This window comes from Limulus polyphemus, unplaced genomic scaffold, assembly GCF_000517525.1.
Source record: "Limulus polyphemus unplaced genomic scaffold, Limulus_polyphemus-2.1.2 Scaffold196, whole genome shotgun sequence".
Taxonomy (NCBI): Eukaryota; Metazoa; Arthropoda; class Merostomata; order Xiphosura; family Limulidae; genus Limulus; species Limulus polyphemus.
In genome coordinates, this window is record NW_013665806.1 from 541,696 (window position 1) to 560,855 (window position 19,160).

Genomic DNA, 19,160 nt, shown 5'->3' on the forward strand with positions numbered 1-19,160 from the left:
ACTCTAACAGATGATGATTTGAGCAATTCTGAAAAGAAGTGACAAACTATCATATTTTTATACACTGTGTGGAATAAATAAAATTTGAAGGTCATTAGTTTTGATTTTTATTTTTTTGTATTAGTGTTTTTAACTTTACCATAAAAAAAAAGAGAAATAATATATTTTTTCCATAAAAAAAAAAAGAGAAATAAAATATTATTTCTGTAAAAGAGTTACTGTAGCTGCCTCATCCAAAAAAATAGGCAAATTTCTAATCCATGAGAGGAAGGAGGTTTGGAAATTATGACATAAAATATTCTCACCAATGATATTTTAATTAGAAAAAAAAATAGTGTGAGCTGCCTTATAAGAGAAAGAAAAGATAACTCATTTTATGGAAACCATGAAAAAAAAATCAAATTGAGAGAAAGGTTTTTATGAGCAGGCATACTTTACAGGTACAAAAAAATAATCAAGATCTGAACCAAAGCCTCCTATATGCAATACAAAGGAGAGGAGCAAGTTGGAATAACAACCCTCTTGAGTAAAGGAAAAGTGAAACCATCCACTAAAAATATGTGAGCTACAGCAACATCAAGAAGGTTCAAAAGGCATTGTAAGGTAAAATTATGGGAAGCAAAATTAAGAAGACACGACATTGATTCTTATGTCAAAAAGCAACAAAAACCAAAGCCTGATGTTGTTAATGTGTGTGTGTCTGTTTTATAGCAAAGCCACCTCAGTCTCTCTGCTGTGTTCACCGAGGGGAATCGAACCCCTGATTCGAGCACTGTAAATACGTAGACTTACAGCTATTCCACTTTGAGACATGTTGTTAATGAAAACCAAAGCTTTTTGTTAATAAAATCTAAGTAAAAAAAAAATTTCATCAATGAAGCAGTGTTTGTGTTAAACAAAAGATAAGAAAACAATAACATCTGCTGCATGTCCAGTACATAAACTGGAGGAATGTGATACTTGTGGGAAACAGACACAGAAGAAGAGAAAAATGCATGTATACCAGAAAACAAACCTGGATTAAAAAAAGAACTTCTGAGTGGTTCAGAGTGGACTTTCATGAGAAAACTGATATGTCAAATGGCAAATATGAAAAAAATCTGATCCATCAAAGGATAACAGAGCCCTAGAATACAACACAAAAAGTAAACTGAACTCTTAGCCTGTCCATTTTAAGGACTCCAGTAATAAGAGCATATGAATGTAAAAATAACAGTAGGTGTCTGTGACTTGTTGGAGGTAAATTCAAACAATAAACAGACAGCACACAATTCACTTGTTTTAAAAGAATATATTCAAAACAAGCCAAACGTATGTACAAAAATTCTTAACACTATAGGATATCACAGTTTTATCTAAAACTTTAAATAATTCTCTTTTTTTATTCTGTTATCACAATATAATTAGTGATAAGTTCACTTGTGTTACCCTAAGGGTTACCACAGTTGTATCCAGAGCTTTGAATAATTATCTTCTTTTCATCACAGTCCACATAGGCAGGTTCAATTACTTTAAAACACCCTTTGACAAGACAAATTATTCTCCTTATCTCTGTTAAACTGTGAAACTCACTTTAAAATATCACACATTATGGTTAAACTAACAATCACGCAATCTAACTTTACTTTCACTAACTTAACGTTTTCTGACTTCATTTGCTTTTCACTCATTTGGTTGTCTATATATATATATATATATATATATACATTGCCCAACTGAGGCCTCAAACTTTTTACAAACTATGAGATGTTATGATATAACAATACTCACTTAAGGCAACGAGAAAAATACAGAAGGTTCAAGTAATGTGACATCGAATTACAACAATTGAACTATACACACAATGTATGACTCATACCAAGTTACGTGACAAAATTTGTTGTAACTATCACCTCTAAAATAATTACTTTTAACACTTGTTATAAAAAATTAATAATCATTAAATGTTAGATCACTAAATGAACTAAATAATAACTCTTACACTAAACAGTCTTGTATATCCAACAACAGGGTTTTGCAGTGCTTAATACTTCAGAAATTCAAATCATATCCAGCTCACTATGAGGCTGCCATGAGAAGAATGCATAACAGTGCACAGCATCTGGAGACCACTTGAAACTAAATAAAATAATGAAGATGGTCATTCAGTTTTTTGGGTTGTTCAGTTAGGCTTGGAGAAGTCCAAGTGATTACATAAGAATCTTCAATAATATTGATCAGGTCAAATATTTTTCCAAACAAAAATTGTAAAAACCTATGAACAATTGAAATTGTCATGGTGCTTAATTTTGAAATTGCCAAATCCCTATCTTATAATAATAGATAGGCAAACAATGACCTATAACCACAAGGAAGAATTTTATTGATGGTGGAACATACTACATGTTTCTACAGAACGTTGGTCTTGTTTCTTCAATGTTCTGTCAAAACATGTATATTTCACCATCAAAAAAATCTTCCTTATGCTTACCTGCCTACCTAATATTATATTAGCATAATGTACTTCCTTATGCAAGTGGGCCCGGTATGGCCAGGTGGTTAGGATGCTTGACTCCCAATCTGAGAGTTGTGGGTTTGAATCCCTGTCTCACCAAACATGCTTGCCCTTTCAGCCTGGGAGCGTTATAATGTGACAATGAATCCCACTATTCATTGGTAAAAGAGTAACCCAAGAGTTGGCAGTGGGTGGTGATGATGAGTTGCCTTCCCTCTAGTCTTTCACTGGTAAATTAGGAACAGCTAGTGCAGATTGCCCTCATGTAGCTTTGCACAAAATTCAAAACAAATCAAACCAAACCTTACACAAGTGTCCATATTGTATAATTGGAATGGTTGTGACACTACACAAGAATAAAATAGATCATCTTTTTTTTTTGGAGTACAGTAGATTGAAAGCAAGTGAATGTCATTTCATTATGAAGAAATATAGATAAGAATTATAATTCAAACAATATAAATAAATATCAGATTTTTTAAGTTATAAAAGAAAGTCAAATTTCAAAAAATGTTGGCATTATGCCAAATAAGTCACTCATTTGAGAAACTTCATTGTACAAGAAGAGAATGAGAAAAGTCAGTATCACGTACTGTACATGCTACAAATTTCAAATTGGATGTGCCAAAAAGTTACTTTTATTTTAAAATGCATAGATTTCATAGCTCCAGTAATAGTGGAGATGACCACTAGGGGTACTGATAGAATTTCTCCAATTTCCTTTTTCATTGCATGGAGCATACTTACAGTCTGTGTACTTTCAGTCATTACTAGCATATTTAGGACACAAACATAGACATTATATTCATAACTGGTAAAAGGTTAATTATACAATTACATTTTGTTTTGAAATCCCATCAATCATTCGAGGAATTTCTTTTTCACAGATTGCTTATACATACTTTCAAGATAGAAAACTTATATTAAGTGAGGTGTTTTTAAGTTACAATTTACTTATTGCTTTTTGATGAAAAAAACCCAACTAAACTAACAAATAAAATGTTATTTGAATAATCAAGCACAATGTCAGTCTTTATATTGTCACTGGCATAGTTCAAAAATAAAATAAAAAATTGTATTCATAATTGTTAAATATTTCATTTCCAAATCTCATCAATCATTTGAGGGATTTAATTTTCATTGATATAAACACCTCGTAATAATACCTATCAACAGTGTGTGCTTTATTGTAAGACACCTAAGTGTACACATTATTTCTTTATAATGTTTTACATGTACATCAGGGTTCAATCATGCCAAAGAAAGTGTGCTTGTTTCTCACGTGATTTTTTGTTTTGTTTTCTGTTAGTGAGTTTATTAACTAGCACAATGAAAGGATTCATTTATTAATTTTATATAAAAGGATCACTGTTTTGTTTTATCTACGGCTACATCTTTACTGGGGTTTGTGGCTATATGTGCACTCGCATCTTTTCTTTTCTTGATAAGCATCTCTCGGTATGAATACTTATGTTCTCAAAGATGATAGTTTTCTAGCACATGTAAACCTGTACTTTGGTATGGGCAGAAAAATTATAAAAAAGTTATATTTAATTGTGTTGTCTATGGGCAAGTGAAAGTTGGAATAAGTTTTTTCATTTTTCTTTGCAAATTATATTAAATTCATTTTGTATAAGTACAAGATACCAATCCTGAAATATTCATTGGTTGGAATTTTGGAGCTTTGAAATGCATACAAGTGTGTGTGTGTATACACACACAGACACACACACACATATATATATGCATACACACATTGTATATAGTAACATCATACACTATCATATGAATTATTCCACATGTTATGAATTTGCAATATGTGATTTTTAAAACATAGGTGTGATGCCTTCTGAAAAGAAGCATAACAGAAAACAAAGATAGTCTAAGCCTAAAGTAACTAGCTGCAACCCAACTACATATTTAGTTAATAACTGAAAGAACACAAGATAATCAACCAGTGAGTGGCACTGGGCAAGCCTATAAAATAGAATCTGATCAACTATGTATTTATAAATTATATTAAGTTATATAATGAGAATGAGTGTTCCAATTTGTAGGCAGCATCAAACAGTAATATCTTGAAATCTCTGACTGTTAAATGTACATTTTCAAAAACACTGACCTACTCAGAAAACACATTCTGGGCAAGTGATGGCAGCTTAAAAGGAGAAAATAATAACTTTAAAACAATATTTATACTAAACTAGATAAAACATGTAAACCTCTACCCCAGAAACAGATTGAAACAATCAAGAGAATAAAGAGTAAAAATATTGCAGTGTCTTGAGAACAAACAATGTGCTTAATAACCACATGTCATTAGTATGTCAAAAAATAGAACAGGAAACTTAGAATATAATAAATCATGTACAACTAGGGTTGGAGGAGAAATGCAAAAATAGAGGGATAAAATGGAAAGTCCAGTTGTTAATGTGGAATAGAATAACTAATATTATGAAAAGTGTGTTTGTAATGTGGTACTCAATAGACTTACAAACTGCAGTCAGATTGAGAAATGTATATATATATATATGTGTGTGTGTGTGTGTGTGTGCATGTGTATTCTAATTACTGCATGCCTAGCAAAACAATCAATAAATTGATACAGACTTAGAGCATTAAACATCTTTACATTATAAATGGTTGAAAGTGTGGGTATGAGTCTGAGGTAGAGAGTTTGATATGGTTGAGTAAAGTCATTGGTCTGAGCAGTAACAAATTTTTTTAACCTATTTATAGCTTAGTTAGAAAGCTAGGTAAATTACTGTAGTTTTGGGACATTCTCTTCTAGTGCCTGATTTAATTTTTTCATGTTCTAAGTGCTTATATTGATGTAAACTATATATACATTGTTGGCACTTTTGTTGTTACATGGAGAGCTTATTGTAAGTATAAGTAATTTTATAACAAAATAATGGTTGTTAAGTACATGTATCAGTATAGCTTGAAATAGCTAACTGTATTTGTTTGATATTATTTTCTTGGTATGGTATATTTTCCATATAAGGTAAGTAACCAGTAGCAAAAGAATCAAGCCATTATTAGTGTTTCATTTTTATGCAGTGTTTGTGATTTATTGATCTTTATATCTTTCTCTAGGGTTGTTTGTATGCACTTGGAGGAAATAATGGCCCAACTTCATTGAATAGTTGTGAAAAATTTGACCCTCATTTAAATAAATGGGTTAATATTCCACCTATGAATCAAAATAGGGCTGGAGCTGGGGCAGCTGTATTGAATGGAATGTTGTATGTTGTAGGTGGGTTGTTTTGTTTTGTTTTTGTATCAGTTAGTACTCTAATCTTTAGAATATGTTTATATAGAACTTGAAAATTTTTTTCACATATTAACTTAAAACCTAATTTCTACTCTTCCTCTGTGCTACACCTATTTATCACAATGTTTCCCACCTCCTCCCACATGTCATTGTAATCTCATTTGACATGAACATTGTTTTTATGCATGGTATCACATGTGTTTCAGGATCTCCATTATAGAATTTCTTGGCCAGTCACTGACTGTTATTTGTTCTACTTTTACTTGTTTGTTCTTAACTAAACTTACAATGTATTTGGTCACATTTTTTGCTTGATTTTTTTAATGGGTATACTTGTCATTTTCTTTGTGTGAACAAGATGGAGTAATGTATACAATGTGCTTCATTTTAAGTCAGTAAGATTTAGATTTTGTTTTTTAGGGATAGAGTTTTTTTTGTTTTTTTCAAAAGATAAAGTTATTTTAGTACACTGCTAGCTTTCTCAGCTCTCATTTTGTTTTTTGCATTTAACTATAAAAGATACTTGTTTTAGTACAAATTCAAGTTTCCTTGTCAAGTACTGTATAATTTCTCCTTCTTTACAATGGCTTCTCTAAATTCTTTGGTTGATTCAGTTTAATATACTTCCAGGCAACATTTACTTCTGCTCTCCATGTACATTCTTCTTTAATTATCGAAGAGCTCTTATGTTATTTCTCAACCATCAGTTTGTTGCCTCTCCCATCAAATGCTGTTGTATAATTCCGATACGATACCTTACCTACTCTCACACGCATAACTATTCTCCTTTGGTTCTGCCCTCTATATGCAAAATTTGTTCGCATTCCACAAGCCTTAAACTTCCATGTGGTTAACTGCGTCTTGCATGTAAATAATCCTGCGACAACCCTCCACCAACCTAATGAATGTGACTCCCTCTATTCAATTCTACCGAACTATCATTTTTGTTAGGCAATGATCTAGTGCAGACATTTTTCTTTGTGCTCTTTTCACATGTTCATTTAACTGTTTTTATAAAGTAGTGATTTACTTGCATTATTCTTTTGCTACAGTAAGTTTTCTGTAGTAGTTTGCTGCAATAACATATTTTTCTTTATAATTTTTTTTTCCCCTTCACCTATCTCTCCCATGCCTTCCCAAACCTCTCCTTTAGAATCTGCTAGGTCAAGCTCAGATTTTTGGATATGATTTCTCAAGTGTGTTCCATTTTATCGATTTCACCAATTTCATATGATCCTGTTCCTTCCTTGTTACATGACACTCATCATTATAGTACCTTGTTTTTCTTCCTTATCGTGACATCAGGGGTCATTCTGAGCATTTTGTTTCGGTGGTACGAACTGGTAAATGATGGGAGGGTGCAGGACAAGAAACAGTTATGGGATCAAAATGATACAAAAGAACAACCAAAGATGAAAGGGTCAAATGTTGTCTCACAGAATTCACATGTGATTCCAAAGACTCAGGATAAGTGTAAGGTAGACGAACCTGTGACAAGACAGCATCCCTCCCAAGAGATCCCAACAACAAAGAAACCATAAGTGAAGGGATAGGGCCAAGGAGCACAATAATGCCAATGTGGAAGTAAGGAGGGAAAGGGTAACTCATGAAATCCCCTCAGAAGAACAGTGAAGTGGCACAGAAAGGAGATGTATGGTGGAAAAGTACCATAGGTGAGCTGTAAGGGTAAGATGAAGGCGGAAAAACTAGACATGGGACAAGTGGATAGGATTGTCAGGATCAGCCCCCACACTGGCAAAAGTGATTCCAACTGCTAGGAATGGAGAAAAGGTTGATCAGACTGATAAGCCAAAACATAATGATCAGAAGCCATTGGAGAAGGAAAAATGCTAACACCATCACTCATCTAAGCCAGTTGTCCATGTATCAATGTAAATGCAACCCTCAAGCATGCATAAGTCAAGCAAAGGCCTTGACCACCTGAAAAAATACATACAGTGCTGAAGCTAGCCCAAAAGGCAAGGCACAAAACTGATACACAACCCTGTTGTGAAGTAACCAAAGATAGCATCTGGACTGATGAGAAATAGGAATATACAGATAAGCATTTGAGACATATACCTTAGTCCTCCACAGTCTTGGAGATAAAGATCCAGAAAGTGGCTTACCAAGGACAAATTGATCACAGAAGTCCAGTTCCCAATTTTTCTTGGGAACAAAAAGCCTGGAGTAAAAACCTGGAAAAGGCAGGCTGACAGGCTCGATAGCTCTCTATGACAGAAGAGTCTGCACAGCCTCAGAAAGAAGCTGACTGGTAGTTGGATCCTGAGGTCATGAGAAGGAAATCTGTAAAGAAGAAAAAGGGATGGGGGAAAGGAAACAGATGAAAAGTCCTTTTGACAAAATTTGGATCATCCAAGAATTGGTAGTGAATTCTCGCCATATGGGAATCAGCTCATCCAAATATGCCCCCACTGGACTGGAAACCACCTGATAGTCCTGGAACCATTGGCAATGATGAAGTGACATCAAGAAACAATGAAATGTCGAACACCTTTCTGTTAGCTCATTTTGAAATGGAGTCTTCTACACACACATCTGCTACTGCCAGAAGCGGCTTGTGTTGTTTGGATTTTCATGTCGGAGAAGTCTTTCTTTTTGTCTACTCAATATTTCACCCACTTAGTTGTATTTTTCAACACTCACCTCAGTAGGGCCCAACCTTCTCTACCTCGTCTCCATTTGATGGAGTTTTCTACACACTTGCTACTCTCTATTTCTATCAATTTTGGAGCCATGGGCTTCTATGGAATCCCTTATCCTCTTAGGTTGGGCACATATGTGTTCTCTTCAGTGGACTCTGCTCAACCAATGGAATCTTGCTCAGGATCCCTTGGATTCCCTAATTAACCTTCCTTCTTCCCTTACAGATGATCTACATTGGTGGTTGAACAAGGACAACAAGACAATGGAAGTACCACATGCTCCATGTCATCATGATTTGCATCTGGTCACAGATACTTCTCTACAAGGTTGGGAGGGCATTGGTCAATCAGCAGGAAGTTTTTGTACAGTGGTCTCAGATCATAAAATCTTACCATATCTCCACCTTGAAGCTTCTTGAGGTACAGCATGCTTTAGATCATTTTCTTCTTCTGATATGGAACCGACACATCCTGATACATTCAGACAATTCCACCATTGTGTACTATATCAATCACCAAGGGGACACCTGTTCCCTTTGTGATCAGACATTAGAACTCCTTTATTGGGCCCATATGCTGCAGATAATTCTCCTTGCATATCATGCTCCAGGTGTTTTCCACCTCTTGGCAACTCGTCTTTCAAGACCCTACTAGGTTTATCCTATGGAGTGATCTTTCAAACCTCAACTTAAGGTTTACAGGTGGTTGTGCTATCAGTGGGGTACTTCTCACCTGGATGCTTTTGCCACTTGCCTCAACACCAAGTTGCCTCTTTTTTTTTGGTTTCCGGTTCTCCATACTCAGGCTCTGACTGTAGATGCTCTAAGTCAGGACCGGACCAACCACTACCCTTATGTTTACCCTTCCATCTAACTCCTTCCCAGAGAGACTTCAATCATCCATGTTAGGTTGCTTCCTTTGTAGCACAGACCGTTCTCCTTTCCTCTCTTGAGGTTTTGGGCATCACCAGTCTGATATATTTGCCATCAACATTTCATGTATGCTGTTCCATTCCACATACATTCTCCTTTATTTAGATCAATCTTACCAGTTTATAACTTTGGTGACTCATGAGGGACATTTTCACTGATTTCACTTCCATCCATTTCCCACCTTTATTCCTAGTCTGGTCCAGATAAACTTCTATGTCTCATATGTGCTCTTTGTTGTTACATTGCTTGCAAGGCCTCCTTTCATGGTTCCTGTTCCCATCTTTTCCTCCCCTGGTAACATTCCTCTGTACGTGACCTTTCTCTTTCTACCCTTACAAGTTGGGTTCATTCAGTTTGACCAGTTCAGAAATATTCTTAGTCCTTTATTGCCATTTCTTCTTTTCTTGGCTTATTGAAAAGGTAGGCTTGCTGTAGTGATATTCGTTTTAAAGATGTTAATAGGTGGTGGTTCATGATGCCATTCAGTAAATCTTTTTCCTTCAGAGTAACAGCTGTAATGCCCTCTGTGCTTTTAAAATCTTCATTTTTTCACTAATTCTTTTAATTGTTTGACACAGTACATATTTTATTGTGAATTCCTTGGGTGAAATGGAACATGGATGTAGCAACATGTAACCAACTTCTGAGTAATTCAGTGATTATGGATTATAAAATGTACTTAGTCAAAAATGAATAAAGCATTATGACAGTTATAGTTAGTGCACCATCAGAAAATCTGTTTTGTTGAAGTTTTTGTATCAGAAAATTTTGTTGTCAGATGTTCAAGACAATTTTCAAATTGTTACAATGTATCTTGGTCTATAGCAAACCTGGTTTAATATTTTTAGGCCTGAAAAATAATGGTTGATAATTTCTAATAAATTGTAAGTTAATAATTCATTTTACATTATTTAAACTTATTTCCAGTTTTGTGTGTCCTGAAGCAAAATATAGAAGCAACTGAACACAAAATGAGGCCCTTAGTTTATCTTATTAGTTTTACATTCTCCTAAGCTTCATAAATATTTTTCTCAAGTAGATGGAGATAAAATTTGTTTGAAATTAGTAAAAATAAATCTGGATTTGGCCTCTGAAAGATTAACAGATCTTATATTGAAACTTTGCATGTAAAAAAAAAACATAGAAGTTTAATTAAAGGCTTATACCTGATTTTCACAACTTTAAAGCAAAGTAGAGAATTTTTTTAGCAGTCAAACATAGTGGAGACCAGTTAACTGATAATTTACAACTTTTTCATCATAGATCAGAATAGGAAAGCACGAGTGTATATTTAATTAATATAATATGAGAGTGATTGTGAATTTGGCTTTAGCATTAGTTAAGTAAAGAACTTAGCCATGAAAGAAATTGATTTGATATTTCAACTTGTAATATGAAATACACTGATGAAAGCTACCTCACAAACAACAAGAAGGAAAGTTTTTTTTTGTAATTTACTAAAATTTAGATGATCTATTAAAATTAATATGTCAAGAAGTTTCAAAAATAAGTTAATACACCTGTAACAGAATCAGAGCTGTACCGATGTTTATGGTTTGTCTTCTGTGACATATAAATTAGGCACCCCCTTAACCCAACCCCCAAAATCTTATTATTCTGAATATTTACAATACATTATATAAACTATTATAATCATTACAAAATATAATTTACCAAAAAAAATATTGTGCATATATTCAATCATGTAGTGCAGTTTGAATTTCGAATATAACCAACCACTGCATTCTTAGTAAACAAGCTGAAACTACACACGCGTGATTTCTGGGCAGTTGACTATTTGCAAGTACACATTCGTTATTCAATATGGAACTGTTCATCTCATCTGCAGGGCTGCCTTGATGCAGGCAAGCAGCCATTAGTTTGCCCAATAGGGCAGTCAGTGCACCCCTTCAAGTTGGTGCCCTGTATGAACACATCACTTGCATTACCCACGTATAGCCCTGAACAGAATATTAATCTTTTCACACATAAAATGAGAGTTTGATTTATTTTTAATAGTAAAGCATGCCTTTGATTACCATAGTTGGCAAGGAGAAAATTTAATGGTATCTTTAACATAGTGTGGCTTTTCCAATCCACCAAGCTTAAGTTTAGAACACACAAAAGCAGTGAATTTCAGTGAAGGTTAATTGGAAAATAAAACACATACGTAATATCTTTTGTAAACAGGATGTCTGAACTTACAGAGGTAATTTATTGTTACCCTATACATCAGGTTACAGAGACTTTCAGGAAATAAAGTACATCATGTATGGGTTCTAAGTATCCTGAAAACAAGAAGCTTGGAAATGAATGTATATTAGAGAAAAAATCTTAACACTTTACCACATAAAGCAAAGAATTATGTTGCATCACAAGATGAAATGTTGTGAGAGCAAAGAATTAATAATACTAACCGTATAGTCTCAACTGTATAGTAACTTTGTCTCACCCTGTTTATTCCTTATTTTATCATACTTAATTTCAGTATGTTAAATTGGCCAATTATCTTCAAATTTGGAATCTTTCTACCATAAAGAGCTTATTCTTAATTAAGTTTTAAGTTACTAATTGATACTTAAGTTTTTTATTGATGTTTAGTGAAATGGCAGTTGCTTTTAGTTAGTAAACATAATATTCATGTATCCATAATCAGTTACTTGAAAACACTTAGATGTTGTCAACCTAATGATCTTAATAATTATTTAATGTAATTAGTTTACATACATTTAACTTTATGCATCAATTATATTATAATTTTTTTAAAGGTGGTTATGAAAGTGTGGATAGTTTATTATATTAGATATTTTTAAATTACAGCTGTATGAGAAAAATCTAACTATTTCAAGTATTTTTACTCATTAATAATAAAATGTAATTTTTAGGAGGATTTGACAACAACAGATCCCTGAATTCTGTAGAAATGTATGACCCTATTTCAAACTCTTGGTCATACGTAGTTCCTATGATGCATTGTAGAGGAGGAGTAGGATTAGGAACTCTTGGTGGGCGAATGTTTGCTGTTGGAGGACACAATGGAAACCACTACCTAAGCAGTGTGGAAGTTTATGATCCTCTAATAGATAAGTTAGTTCTTTTTCTTATCCTTCTTACAAGAAATCTAACAGAAATTCATTGGAGTTAATTAAAAATAAGGGAAAGAAATTTTAAAACCTGCAAATGTTAAGTATCAGGTAAGCTGTAACTGAACTTAATTCAGTGTTTTTATTTTTCTTCCAAAACATGTACTTAAAGCTTTATGAATTACCCTGTAAATTATTCTTAGTTATCAAGTGATCAAAATGTAAAAAAAAAGAATGAAATAATATATTCATAAGTTCTGTTGCAATAGCTTTGTTGCAGGTGTTTAAATTGCATGCATAACAAGCTTTACAGTACTTCATGTAGTGTGTGATTACTAGTCAAAAGCTTTCATTACCTGTACACATACTTAATGATATCAGTGCTATTTTCTGACATAGTTGTTTTAGATGTGGACTAATTTATGTTACTTGTTATTATGACATTAAAAAAGGAGAAATTAATTAACATTAATGTAATACATTTTATTGCATAACATAGTAAAGTTAGATCTACATTTAGAAATGTAATGAAAAGATGTACAAAATTGATTTGACTTTTAGGAAAGTATGCATAGATATGTATATACATAACAAAAACTTAAGAAAATAGTTTAGGAGCCAAACAGCATAAAGTTATAATTATAGCAACCCCACTTTACACCAAGATTGTTTGTTACTATTGGAAGGAAAAGGAACTCAGGATCATGGATGAACTGGATGCTAGAATTTTCAATTGGACCATAGAAGAAACATGTTTTACCTGCTACTTTTTTTTGGTCATTTCATTAAACCTCATGTAAATATTAAATGATATCTACCAGAATTACTAAAACATATCACTCTGTTCACTATTGTATAGAATTATTACCTAAAGCAAGATTTACAGCTATTGCAAAAGAAATGTTTTTGCGATACACAAATTCAATCAAACGTTGTGCAGCTTTCAAGAAAAATACATCTATTGTGATACACTGTTACACCTTATTAACTTCAAATATTTCTAGGAATGATCCTGAAATAGTTTTAAAAAAATCCCATTTAGTATGAAATCAATATGCCAACTTTTGTAAAACTTCTGTTATTTGTATCTCTATGTGCTGTTTCACTAACATCAATCTTGATTTGCTACTTTACTATTGAGGCCATGCTCAATGAATTTCATACATAATCAAAACATTTTAAATAGTGGCTTTGAAAAACTCAGACTTAATATTTGGTTGAAAACAAAACAATTTTGTATAAAATATGATTATCGCTGCTTTTTTTTGAACATTCGATAGCACATTTGATAAAAAGACACTGTAACCTATGTATGTGTATTAAATTGTATGTAAATTACAAACCAGCATTTTGATGTTTATTGTATACTTGTTATGTAAAATAAACCAGAAGAGGTAAGGAAATAATTATAATTCTGAAATAAATTGTTACTATATAATGATTACTGGTACACTAAAAGCAGTCAGTTGTTAAATATATGTTAAAGTCATATCCATTACCACCAATAGCTTTAGCATCATTACATTAAATCTTTACATTACATCTCTGCCTTTATCTGAATAACTATGTTAGAGTCAGTTACATTACCATCATTGGCTGTCTTATTTGGGTTTTCACAATCTTTTTCTCCATGACACTTACAGTAGTGGAAAAGTTAAAATGATACAAACACCTTTTCCCAGCTCAAACATCAGTTTAGTAGGTTGAGCAGTGGATTTGATAATCAGTCTTAGAAGCAACACACCACCATTACCAGCTGATGAAATTATCTCAGGCTTTGAAATTATTGCATTTAACTAAATGTACACCTAGTGTTTAGCACAAATTTTATGCTGAACAAGAATTTCATGTGTTGGTGACAAATGTTCACTTCTAGAGTTTTTCCTGCTGAAAAGTAGATGGTGTAACACCTTGATTGTGCTAGTGGCACCTCTGTCATGCATCCTCTGGAAGTGGATAGTGAAGGTCAACCCAGCTGAGTCATCAAGTATCTGTTAGCTTCTTGGCAAAAGAACATCCCAGGCATGTATCTTCTCTTTTGTTATTGATGATGCTGGTTGAATCACAACCTGTTAGTACATGGAAGATGGGCAATGTTTTGAACCCAAAAAGCTCAAGTTTAGTGGTTACATCACGTATGGGAATGAATCATGTTCTGTCATCTTAAATCCCAGTTCAAATCTAGAGTTCATATGTAATTCTTAAGTAGAGGTGCACCCATAAGACTATTATATCAGTGGCTTGGACATGCTTCCAAAGCATGTGCTGTATAGTGGAACAGATGGGTGTCTGCTCATGGGTTTCCTGCAGATCTGTTACATCCATTTTGTGCTACCCTTCACAACCTTACACATGTCACTGTCGTTGAACCCTCCTTCAACAACTAATTCAATCCCACTTCAAGTCATGGTTCACTTAAGAGGACTGCTGATGCAGCTTTGTTTTTCCCAAGTAACATACTAGTCCATTGCCTTGGAAGTGATGTTTGAGATTCATTAATTGTTACTTTAGTACTTTGGTCCTTTTTTTCTTCAGTTACTTTCAGAGGCTTTGGATTCCTGTTCATCATACCTGTCAAGTAGTATGGCAATAAATGTGACATGATCTTCTTGTGATGTCTGCTAGGATGCTGAATAGATATTGAGCCAAATGTTTTGCCACCAACTTTCTTTTACATCTGCAGAAAATCTATAACATAAACAAGCCATGCAATGGAGACAGTTGTTTCTAGAAAAGTTGAAATGACACCAACACCTTTCTTCGGCTCACACACTTGGCTCTTTATTTGGGTGTACCAGCAGGTTTAGGTAAAGATAGAGGAACGAGCAGTAAGTTCATCATTAAACACCTCTTAGAGATAAACATTCCATGTCTTGGCCACATTGACTAACCTCCTAGACAGTTGAATTGATTATGATGGTCTTTTTGGTTACTGTCTTTAATTTTACAGGTTGAGATAATATTGCAAATGTTTTCAGCTTGAATCTGAGAATAGGGTTGATGAAGGGCACCTATAAAGAAAAAAGTGATTCCTTTATTTTGAAATGACAGTTGTGAGGAATTAATATAATTAAGGATAAGGTATTTTTATCATATTATATTACTTTCTGAAACACCACATTTAGTCAAGTATACTATTATAATCTTTCAGTGCACTACAGTAGTATTTCTAGTTGTTAAATGTTATGATTCCTCACCTTCTTGTCAAAAAGTCACTTGTCTGTTAACTTATTAATCAGTATGGTACTCATATTCTTCACATCAAGACCTTTAATAACATTGGAGCTTGGAAAGTGCAACAACACCAGTTGTTGTGTTGGCTGAGTGCCACGTCCTCACTACCTGTGTCTAGAAAAGATTTTGGGATTATATCTTTCATAGTCACAAGCAGTTTTTGTACATTTACTTCATCTCTTCTTTACTCATTGTGCTCTGCCTTATTATGTCTTTTTGGTACATCTTCACTTTCATTCTCTTGTCTCAGCATCACCTTTGTGACACTTGTAACAACAACTTTTTCATGAACTGTTAGGAACCCGCAGTTGAGACCAACAGTACTTCCTTATGTCTTGCTATGAGATCATATTAGGCCACAACTTCTTGAATTTCTACTTGAACCTATTCACTTGATGATTTCCCCAGTAAAACTTTTGCTTTACATGTAGTACTGTGATGGATAAAAATTTTATATCAGCAAAATACGCTGGTTTCCATCACACATGAAGTAAAACGAGATCATCTCTACTATACAGGCAAGATGCAGATCCATCAGAACTTCTCAGTGAGAACAAATGTATCTCTGCAAGATCATGTCATGTTGATATATTGATTCCAGTATAACTGGATTTGTGAAGAGTCTTTGTTCCACCATCTTTTCAGTTTGTCATGTGCTACCTTGATAGAGTCCTGATTGTTATCAGTAACAGTGTGAATTGTTTGGAGAAGATTTATAATTTCTTCTTTGACTCTGTATTCTTCTTCCACTAACCACATATACAGGACTTACCATTTTAGCTTCATCATGGCCTCCAACACCAATTTATATGCTCTAATCTCATGGTTGTAGGACTTCTTGGTAACTTGCTTGCCGTATTGCTATGATACAGACCAGATACAATGAGATCTTCTAATACAGCACACAGTTTGCCAATTATTATCAGGAAATTCAAGGTAATGTGGAATCTTCTATCCTAATGACAGTGTTCATGAATTCCCTTAGTTTAAACCATAGAAGTTCTTTTTGCTCTACAGTAAATTGCTTCATCAAAAGTAATGGCAAAATTATTTTGTTACATTTTAGCCATCTTATTTTAGACTTAATTTTATCACAGTGTACACACTACTATAATCTGTAGGTGGAGCTGTCAATATTAGACAATATCAAGTAGGTGTAATAGATGTCTTCTTGCATGTGATATGGTGATTTGTCATGACAGTATTTTGTGCTAATGCCTCAAATATGGATATAGCCCAAATCTTTCCTCAGATGTGTCACAAAAATGTTTTGAAATTATCTTACAGGTATCAGCAAATGGTACTTGGTTGATGTATATATAACACAGTCATTGACATTCTCTGTGAAAAAAAAAGTATAGTCTTCTTCCATGAGCATTGAAGGCACAAATATTTATTGATTTGGATCTTTGACTGTGTGATCCTCTGCTGCCTTAATATTTGATTTAATATTTGTCCTGTTTGTCAAGATCTCCTTGAGGTTGCCTTTGGTAGAGAACCATTGTTGTTTTACATGTAGTACGCCTACCATTAAGTGTTTCTTCACCACTATCATCATTGTCAGCTACAGCTTAGACAAATATACTCTGATGAATAGTTTTGGGTAAAACAGTGCCTTATTTTTTAGCTTGCTTGAGTATGCTTTCTGCTATGGCATTGTGTATTCTAACTGCATCATTATAGCTAATGTCATGTCCAGTTCTGTTCAGTATAGTAATAAGATGCTTGAAACCAGTGATATTTTTTATACAAATGTAGATAAGCCTGCATGTTTGGATATTTTTACATCACCTTTGGACATAATATGAATCATTTCTTGACCCAAGAAGAAAATCTTGTGATGGTTACCATCATTGGTGGAGGAAACTTATACTAATACAAAAGGTACACAGTCATTTCCCTCCATCATTCATTTGCAGGTCATTTAAATAGTGCTTAGTATGACATAACTTGCTTGTGCCAAAGTTATGCTTTTATTATTGAGAGATTTGTTGAAATTTCAACACATTCCTTAAGGTCACTTGTTAAGATTTGTGCAACATAAACTTGTGTAGTAACTGTCAGAATAGTCCACACTCTGCTTCACTAATGAAGAATTCAGCTGCAAGTAGACTTGAGCTTTGCTGTATAATTCAGCAGCTGCATTAATTGCACTGTTAAATGATGTTGAGGTATTGTACAGAAATTCTGGCTTGTTTTTTTGTTTGATTGTGATTGAAAAATTACTTTATTCCCATATTGTTTCAGTTGGTTGTTTTTTTTTTTCATTTTTGTAGTTTTCTCAATCTTGCTCTGTGGAGAATAAACCCTAATTCATGAGTAGTGTTGTAATAACAAGTCACAATTGATGCTTTCAGTAAGCTTCCTAATAGCATTTTCATACTTGTTTTAAAAATTTCCATTTTTATCTGATGGTGGAAGCAGCAAGCAGGTGTGAACTATAGAAGAGTTTGTGATGCTTTGTTTCTTGAACTGCAAAATCTACACCTCAAAACTTTATCATCGTTTTTTGCTTCAGCAACCTTTTGAATTGAGTCTTTTGCAGCAAAAGTAACAATCAAAGAAAGTCTTCTTTGTTTTGTTTTTTGACATAATATACACATATTCCAGTTGTAATTGGAGGTTCTGGACCTTATATGTTTTTCATGGTGTCTGTTGTGTGTAAATGTGGCATACATGCACTGTTGTACTTGCAGATGTTAATAGTACGTTGAGATTAACAAAGTTGTTTATCTCATGGTTTTCCAACACAGTTGCATTCTGATGTTTTCCATTTTTTATCAGTTTACTGTAGCAATTTCACATAACATAGAATGGAAATCTTGTGGTTCAATAAAACCTTTATATTTCAACATGGTGCTCAGCCTGTAAGTTGTCTTGCAAGATAACACATACCCACTTTTAAATGATATTTAAAACAATAATTGTTCTGAATGATCTTACTTGTTGTCAGTTAGTGCTATTGTATCTATCAGTCATCTCAGGATATGATGATTACAAGTAAAATCATCAATCCATTTATTAAGAATTTTATTCGTTTTAGATCTGAAAGAAAAACTAACAAGAACACAAAGAGACAAAATGATAATAATGATAATAATAACATGCATCACAATACTGTATTTACAATCCTGATTATCCCCCAGAATATTTAGTAGTAGAACTCAAATAGCGTAGATCGGTCACAAAACTGAGGTAAACACAGTGGAATGGTTTGTTATAAATACAACAAGGGTGTGCGAGTGTTGAGGTTAGACTTTCAAGAACCTCATAAAAACTATAGATTTTCCATACTGAAATGTTTTTACAAAAATTCCATGTCCAACCTTGTAATTAAGCATAAAAATGGTAATAACTAGTCTTTCTCCAAAATTTTAGTACATTTTTGTTAATATTTACAATGTGCTTCTTCATGTTTGCCATGCATGAGTGCAGTGTACCTCTTATTGTTTGTTGAGATTACAAATAAAAATT

The 19,160-nt window shown here is 33.5% G+C and overlaps 1 protein-coding gene across 5 annotated transcripts in view; it reads left to right on the top strand.

Moving 5' to 3' along the window:
- The window catches only part of LOC106478284 (kelch-like protein 8), a 70,517-nt gene that overhangs the window by 46,470 nt on the left and 4,887 nt on the right, over positions 1-19,160 (top strand). For all 5 annotated transcript variants that reach the window (XM_022381865.1, XM_022381866.1, XM_013938814.2 and 2 more), the window contains 2 exons: positions 5,594-5,753; positions 12,255-12,456. In XM_022381865.1, the coding sequence (XP_022237573.1) occupies positions 5,594-5,753; positions 12,255-12,456 (362 nt within the window). The remainder of the gene's footprint in view (positions 1-5,593; positions 5,754-12,254; positions 12,457-19,160) is intronic.